We start from the raw sequence: 8,585 nt of genomic DNA, 5'->3' as shown, positions 1-8,585 counted from the left end.
CCGCCCAACAATGTCCCCAGTTGACGTCAGCAGCTCCCCGCCCCCACTGTAAACAGTGTGAGCAAGTTGTCGCCTTCCCCCCCTGAGGCGCCGGATGGTTTGCCAGAACCTCTTTGGAGCCGATCGATAGTCTTCCTCCATGGCCTCACCGAACTCCTCCCACGGCCGAGTTTTTGCCTCCGCAACTGCCGCTGCTGTGCTTCGCATGGCCTGCGGGTACCCGTCAGCTGCTTCTGGAGACCCACAGACCAACCATGCCCTGTAGGCCTCCTTCAGCCTGACGGCTCCCCTCACCTCTGGTGTCCACCAGTGGGTTCGGGGGTTACTGCCGCGACTGGCCCCTGCGGCCTTGCGGCCGCAGCTCGCAACAGCCGCCTCAACAATAGCAGAGCGGAACAAGGCCCATTCGGACCAAATCTCCCCCTCCGCTCTCGGGAACGCGGTCGAAGCTCTTCCGGAGGTGGGAGTTGAAGATCATCTTGACAGGTTCTTCCACCAGGCGTTCCCAGCAGACCTTCACTGCTCGTTTGGGCCTGCCAGGTCTGCGCGGCGTCCTCCTCTGCCACCTGAACCAACTCACCACCAGGTGGTGATCAGTTGACAGCTCTGCTCCTCTCTTCACCCGAGTGTCCAGAACATGTGGTCGCAGGTCAAATGATACGACTACAAAGTCAACCATTGACCTGCGACCTAGGCTGTCCTGGTGCCACGTGCACAGATGGACATCCTTATGCTCGAACATGGTGTTAGTTATGGCCAAACTGCGACCCGCACAGAAGTCCAATAACTGCACACCACTCGGGTTCAGATCGGGCAGGCCATTCCTCCCAATCACGCCCCTCCGGGTCCTGCTGTCATTGCCCATGTGAGCGTTGAAGTCCCCCAGCAGAACAATGGAGTCCCCGGTCAGGGCGCTGTCCAGCACCCGTCCCAGGGACTCCAAAAAGGGCGGGTACTCTGAACTGCTGTTCGGCACATAAGCGCAGACAACAGTCAGGACCCGTTCCCCGACCCGAAGGCGCAGGGACGCAACCCTTTCGTCCACTGGGGTGAACCCCAACGTACAGGCAGAGAGTCTGGGGGCTATCAGAAAGCCCACCCCGGCCCTCCACCTCTCACCCGGAGCAACTCCAGCAAAGGAGAGAGTCCAATCCCTCTCAAGGACTTGGGTTCCAGAGCCGGAACTATGTGTCGAGGTGAGGCCGACTATATCTAGCCGGTAGCGCTCAACCTCTTCCACAAGCTCCGGCTCCTTCCCCGCCAGAGAGGTGACATTCCATGTCCCAAGAGCCAACTTCCGTAGCCGAGGATCGGATCGCCAAGGCCCCCGCCTTGGTCTGCTGCCCGATCCACACTGCACCGAACCCTTCTGGATCCCTCTGCGGGTGGTGGGCCTGCAGGGGGACGAGCCCATGTAGCCGGTTCGGGCTGGGCCCGGCCAGACCCCATGGGCGAAGGCCCGGCCACCAGGCGCTCGCCCACGGGCCCCAGCCCCAGGCCTGGCTCCAGGGCGGGGCCCTGGTAACCCTCCGGGCCGGGTACGCCAACTCTTGTTATTTTCCATCATGAAGGGTCTTTTGAACCGTTCTTCGTCTGACCTTTCGCCCACAACCAATCTGCCATGGGAAACCCTACCAGGGGCGAAATGCCCCCAACAGCACAGCTCCTAGGGTCATTAGGGCACTCAAACTCCTCCACCACAATAAGGTGACGGTTCTCGGAGGAGTATCTATCTATAAGGTCTGTATATTTAATATTTATCTGTTATAAGTTCTATTACATTTAAATAATGTTTCTCACAAAGAGTGAAATAACTTACAAAAACATTGAAATTTTTCACTATACTCTTAATTTATTGAGCTACACCTGTAATGTAATAAGTTTACAGTCTCACCTGTCTTTGTATCTCAGGTCCAGCAGCGTGGAATGTGCATATACAGAGGTTCATCTTCCATGGTGCTAAAGCGCGGCTTCTAAGAGGGTCTTTTTCATGGTTTTAATACCAGAGTCAGCCTCGGTTTCCATAGGGAAGAGACATTCAGAACGGTGACACTTGGGACAACATCAGCTGTGGCTGAGCTCATCTTCCTTGTAAACTCCTCAAACAGGTCATTGCTTTCTCAAGCAAGGCCCACTGGTTTGCTGTGAGTGTTGTGGGCAGGTCATGGTCAGCAGTATAAGTAGAAAGTGCTCACTTCTGTTCCATCAGACTCTCTATCATGAAGTAGGTGCTATTCCACCTGGTTTTGACGTCCTGCTGCAGGCGTTTTGGTTGCATGTTCATCTCGAGCTGGATATCTTGCAGCCGTGAATATGCTAGTGGAGAATGTTTAAAGTAAATGGCCACTTTAGAATGAATATACAGACTGTACTTACTGACCCTCATGCCAACAAGAAGTCCAGTGTAGTTTTTTTAATCCACAAAACTCGTCGGGGTATCAGAGGATAACAGCTAGCCGGAATAACAGCTACAAGTGCATGGAACCCACATTTTGGAACTGTAATAAAACTCCGCTAATGCATTTCAAAAATGTCAGAACGGCTCGTCTGTCGTAATCCAAGTGCCCCGAAGCCGCGGCATGCAAAATTTACTTGAAAAGATGTAATTTACTTCACTTTTATAGCATCATTTCTCACCATGGTCAGTTAGCCTGCCCTGCTTTTTACATGGCAAGTCGCGCGAGACGAGCTGATGGCTAGTGGTGGTGCTAGTTCTCGAGTCTCACGCGAGTTGCCATGTAAACATAGCAGCCTGCAGTGTCCAACAATCTGTCTCCCACTTGCAATGGAATCACTCACAGCGCACTGTGATGGAAGTCCCATGTTGACAACGAGCTGAATTGTATGTGCAACGCAGCCTAAACTATGTACTCCCATGTTGTCCATCGCCTTTCGCATGTTGCTGGCGTTGTCCCTCAGAATCACATGAACTTTGCTCAATGGAATTTGCCACTTGTCAAACATTTCCATTAGGGTAGCTGCAATTGTGTCGCTGGTGTGTGACCCCCGGAAGTTTGTTGTGTGTAAATACATATATATATATATATATATATATGTGTGTGTATATATGTATGTACGTATATATATATATATATGTGTGTATATATGTATGTATATATATATATGTGTGTATATATATATATATATATATATATATGTATGTGTATATATATATGTATATATATATGTATATATATATATATATATATATATATATATATATATATATCATACACACTCTCACTACGGTGTTATTGAAGGGTTATTAGTGTCCATTATTTCATTGATTTGGAATAACATAATTCTTTTGGCAAGAACTGTCTTTCCATCTTTGTTTTATAAAAGCAATAACAGAAAGATGAAGTGCTCTCCAGTGAAAACTTTCTCTTTGCATTTTGCCTCCTGTTTTTAATAATCCTGTCCTCGATTGTCCCTGCAGACAGTCCGTGGAGCCGGACACTATGTATACGCCGACCAGCCAGAGGACTTCAACCACAGAGTTGTGCAAGTGTTGGATAAAGTGGACTAAAGCAGACACAAAGCTGGTTACTGAACTTTGGACAAAAAAGGGGAGCACAAATAACAGACTTGACTTTAGCCGCCACTATAGAAACACAGGATTCCACGCCCTCAAAGCAGGAACAAGGAGTCTATTTTTATATCGTGAAATACTGTGTGAATTGAGCTGTATTTTTGTGAAGGAATACAATTAGACTCTAATATGACATAATGATATTATATTTAGTTACATATTAAATCATATCATGCTGAAACAGAATCAGTGTCACTGCATTTAGAAAGCTTGCTGACGGAGTCATGTGTAAGGTATTTCATGTGAAGTGCCTGAGCTGTGCTTTGTGATTTTTCCATATGATTCAGATACAGACAGGAAGCACACTCTTCATTACATCACTGCATCAGCATCGGGAAGCAGTTATAGATTTATCTGCAGCCAGTAATTATTTCAAAGAGTCTGTCCTATGGCCTCTAGTTTCCCGGCGCAGCACAGGGTGGCGCAGGGTGGCGAACCCCACGCAGAGCTAGTTTCGAGCAGCGCAACCCGAGGCGCACTCAGTTTGGTAGTTTGGCAGACCAAGGTGCGCTGAGAATGGTGTGGCGGCGCAGCAGGGGGAGGTGTTGACAGATCCAGCTTGGCGCAGTGACAGTTTCGTGCCAAAAGGCTTCGCCGAAGGTGCGCTTAAAGCTCGCCAGCTGAAACCAGGTCTACTGTCAGTGCAGGCGGAGCACAGCCAGTGTAAATGGAAGTTTGGCTGACCGGCGGACAGTGCGCACACGTCACCAAAACCTCACAGGCAGGTTTCCAGAATATCAGGCACATTAACGATGCAATAAATACCCAAAAAACCACTATTCAATGCAACTATCTGCAATCAGCACATAAATGTATCTCTATATCGACTGTTCCGTCACATCTGATGTCAGATCAAAGGGTCTCGCTGTCTTCTCCATCGGCTCCCCCGGGATGCAAACGGTCCCGTTTATCACCCTCACAGGCCAAGAAACAGTCTCCCCCGAACTCTGTTCACACGCAGTCCAGTCCTTCGTCCTCACAGCCACTTCACCTGCTCATTAGCGCACAAGCTGCAGCTGTGGTCACTGGTGACGTCATCCCAGACAGCGTCTCAACAGGTGATCCTACACAGACCTCCCTCACTAGCATTCATACACACTTCTCACCCAAACTTTCCGTCTATAAAGGCAACTGTAAGGATCCTGAAATACTCATTATAGGTGACTCCATTATTAGATCAGTTTCTCTCCCAGGTGCATTCACATACTGCCTTTCTGGTGGTAGAGTTGCAGATATGATTGAGTTAGCCCCAGCACTTTTCGATCTCCATCCTTCTGCTCACACTGCAATATTCCACGTCTGTACTAATGACGTCTTAGACAGAAAATCAATTATACTCCATGACCTCCTAGAGTCACTGGCAGTTACTGTTCAGAGTCTTGGAAAAATCTGTGTTTTCTCTGGCCCCATCCCTGCTCCCTCCAAGAGCCGAGAGCATTTCAGCCATCTAGTCCATATTCACGACTGGTTAAAAACCTTTTGCACCGCAACAGGACATGGTTTTATCAGCAACTTTGACTGCTTCTGGACCAAACCTGACCTCTATAAGACTGATGGCCTGCACCCCAACATTAAAGGCACCAACCTGCTTGCTCATAACTACATAAAGCACATTGCTTTCTGCTTGGATTTGGAAAACTGACATCCAACCCGGCATAACCCTCCCTCAGGAGTCACCCACACTCATAATAATAATGAGTATCTCTCATTGGGTCCTGCCGGTCCTTGTACATCTAATTTGAAAATTGCTTGCCAACTCAACTCTGTTTCTACTAATGCTGACAGACCTAAGTGTTCTGCAAGCACCCTTAAATTTGCACTTCTCAATGTTAGATCAATTTCTAATAAAACTTTCATTATTCATGACTTTATAACCTCTCACATGCTCGACTGCATTCTCCTTACTGAGACGTGGCATGATGAAACCGGTAACATAGAGTCGATTGAAGCATGTCCACCTAAATTTTCATTTTTACATTGTCCCAGGGTTGAAAAGAAGGGTGGTGGTGTTGCTGCCATTTTTTCAGACAACTTATCATGCAAAAACATCCTGTTTGGCAATTACTCTACTTTCGAGTACTTAGCCATAGTCATGAAATCTGCTTCTCCCTTTCTTGTGCTCAGTGTTTACCGCCCACCAAAGCTTAAAAAGGGTTTCATAGATGAATTCACCGAGCTGCTATCTAAGATTTCTGTCAAATATGATACAGTCCTTATTTCCGGTGACTTCAACATTCATATTGATAATTCCACAGATTTTTTTGTCAACCAGTTCACTGACATGCTATCAACCTTTGACCTTATACAGCATATACAGTCAGGTCCATAATTATTTGGACAATGATACAGTTGTCGTCATTTTGGCTCTGTACACCACCACAATGGGTTTTAAATGAAACAATGAATACCTGCTTAAAGTGCAGACTCTCAGCTTTCATTTAAGGCTTTTTTCAAAAATGTAGTATAAATGTATATATTTCATAGAAACTACTCTAAATTTTGTGCACCTCAAACAACTGTACTGTGAACAACGGTGTGATCAGTACACAGTACTTTACACGCGGCCCCCATGATAAATTCTTAAAGGGAAAGTTACGTTTTTTACAACCTGGACCTTATTTCTGGCATTAAATATGGTTGTTTACTCACCCAGATAAGTTTGGTGTCATTTGGAGTCCTTCGGAAATTATTTAGATCCGCGAGAGCCGCGTACATCCATATAGTGGGAATGATTGGGGCAACGACAATGAGGCTCTAAATAACACATTATCTGCCGCAAAACTCATTCATTTCACCAGTATGTTTTTATGAATCACTAGAGTTGCTTGTCATCATCACCCGAGGACTCCAAATGACACCAAACTTATCTGGGTGAGTAAACAACTGTATTTAATGCCAGAAATAAGGTCCAGGTTGTAAAAAACGTAACTTTCCCTTTAAGCTTAGCCTACCTAAAATGTGACACACTATCATATTTATTTCTAAGGCATCATCATACAGAATAACATGGATGGTCATATTAATGTGTATGTGGTCTGAAAATAATGAATAAAACTCTTCTCAAGAATCCTGCTGTCTGTGATTTTTTTTGTTAAGGAACTAACTGTAAAGATGATGATGAAGTAATGAAAGACTACTCATTATGTGTCACTTTAGGACATAAAAAGGTTAACTAATGGACAGGTTATTGAGTAATGATTCTGTACTGATGAAGTAACTAGTTCACTAATCATTAAGTCGTGATTAACTCCTTTATGAAATTTGGTCAGGGGTTACTGAAGAACTGACCATTAACTAAGACTTGGTTCCTCATTCGTTCCTCATTAGTTCCTCATTAGTTCCTCGGTAACTACTCTAATTTTGTGTACCTTAGTTCCTCAGTAACTACTCATTGGTTTCTCATTAGTTCCTCAGTAACTACTCTAATTTTGTGTACCTTAGTTCCTCAGTAACTACTCACTAATTTTGTGTACCTTAGTTCCTCAGTAACTACTCATTGGTTTCTCATTAGTTCCTCAGTAACTAATATTATTAATGGGAATCCTTGTAAAGAAAGGAAAGGAACGTACTGATCGGTGGAAGGTCCCTATTAAAACTGAAGGAAATATTATAAGGGCCCGAGCACCAACCAGTACGAGGATCCTATTGAAACTGAGGGAATGACTATTAGGGCCCCAACACCGACCGCAAGTGGTGGTGAAGGCCCTGCTGAAACAAAAGGAATCATTATTATTACTAGTCCATACCCATTGAGTGCACAGTTGCCCACGTACAGTTTCACATGGTGTGTGTTTGGGATACAGGTCATAGGAAATTGCAGATTAAATAGTCAAGTGAACCCATTAAGAAGAGCAATGTATTCAGACAGAGTTTTTGTGAATTTGATAGTATGATTGCTTTATTGAAAGTACAGTAGTACCATTGCCAATAGTGGGATAGTTAGTGGGCTAAAGCTGTACATTAGTAGTGGAGGTAGCACGTTGAAAGGTAGATAGTTAAAGTGTTTATATGTTGTATTGACTTAAAAGTGGGGGGCACTGGTAGAATGACTGACTGACAGAATGACACACTGACAGTTTCTGTGATTATGTACGGCATACCATGACTTAGTCATACCAAAAATTAGAAAAAAAACCAACATTCGGCCACAGGGGGAGCCACAGCGATCTGTCGCATTTTAGCCATTTTTAAGCATTTTTCTGTTGTTATAGCGCCACCCAGTTGCCAATTAGAGTTAAATTTCTCCAGTCACCTTGAAGCGTCCTGTTCTACATATCTACCAAGTTTAGTAAAAATCGATATGGCGGTTAGGCCTAGATAAGAAATTAGCTCTCTAGCGCCCCCATTTTGTGTGATTGGGTCAATAATGGAGGGGTCCCCTCAGATTATGTGTGGTCGGTCAATAATGGAGGGGTCCCCTCAGATTATGTGTGGTCATATGCCTATAAAGTTGCGTGGTGATCAGTGAAACCCTTGAGATGTTATACACCTTTATGTGATGAGCCACGCCCTCCGCAATATTTATTACCTTATAGAACTCAGTTTTAGTAAGTTTTCCAACTTTTGCCAAGAGGGAACTTTAGATATTGGTCCCTAGATTATGTTCACCGAGTTTCATGCAGATCGGCCAAACTTCTTAGGAAGAGATCGATTTTAAGTGATTTTCAAAAAATTCAAAATGGCGGAAAATCTATATAACTGGAAGTTATGTTTTGGGGTTGCTTTTTTTTATGATCAAGTTTTTATGTTTATTTATAATACCCAAACAGAACAAATAACAAAACATAAACTCAATGGAGCAAAATAATCGTAAAGTGCACAATACACTAAAATATAAAATAAAACAAACTACAACATAGGCATAACATTATAGACAAAACAGATACATAAGAACTCCCAATTTCCAACTCAATAGTTATTCAATTAACGTCTTAACCTTCTCTCTTACAATATCATGCATCTTTATTTTGTTCTCTTTGGCACCATGTATTTT

At 44.5% G+C, this 8,585-nt stretch overlaps 1 protein-coding gene across 2 annotated transcripts in view; it reads left to right on the top strand.

The window, feature by feature from the left end:
- abhd5a (abhydrolase domain containing 5a) overlaps positions 1-6,678 on the top strand; it is a 58,683-nt gene extending 52,005 nt beyond the window's left edge. The window contains exon 2 of one of the 2 annotated variants that reach the window (XM_050045838.1): positions 3,440-6,678. In XM_050045838.1, coding sequence (XP_049901795.1) covers positions 4,260-5,234 — 975 coding nt within the window. In that variant the 5' untranslated portion in view covers positions 3,440-4,259 and the 3' untranslated portion in view covers positions 5,235-6,678. The remainder of the gene's footprint in view (positions 1-3,439) is intronic. The other variant, XM_050045837.1, reaches the window with a different exon arrangement.
- Positions 6,679-8,585: the final 1,907 nt, after the last annotated feature.

Source organism: Epinephelus moara, chromosome 6, assembly GCF_006386435.1.
Source record: "Epinephelus moara isolate mb chromosome 6, YSFRI_EMoa_1.0, whole genome shotgun sequence".
NCBI classification, from domain to species: Eukaryota; Metazoa; Chordata; class Actinopteri; order Perciformes; family Serranidae; genus Epinephelus; species Epinephelus moara.
The sequence above is the reverse complement of the archived record's forward strand: the minus strand, read 5'-3'. Positions and strand labels throughout refer to the sequence as shown.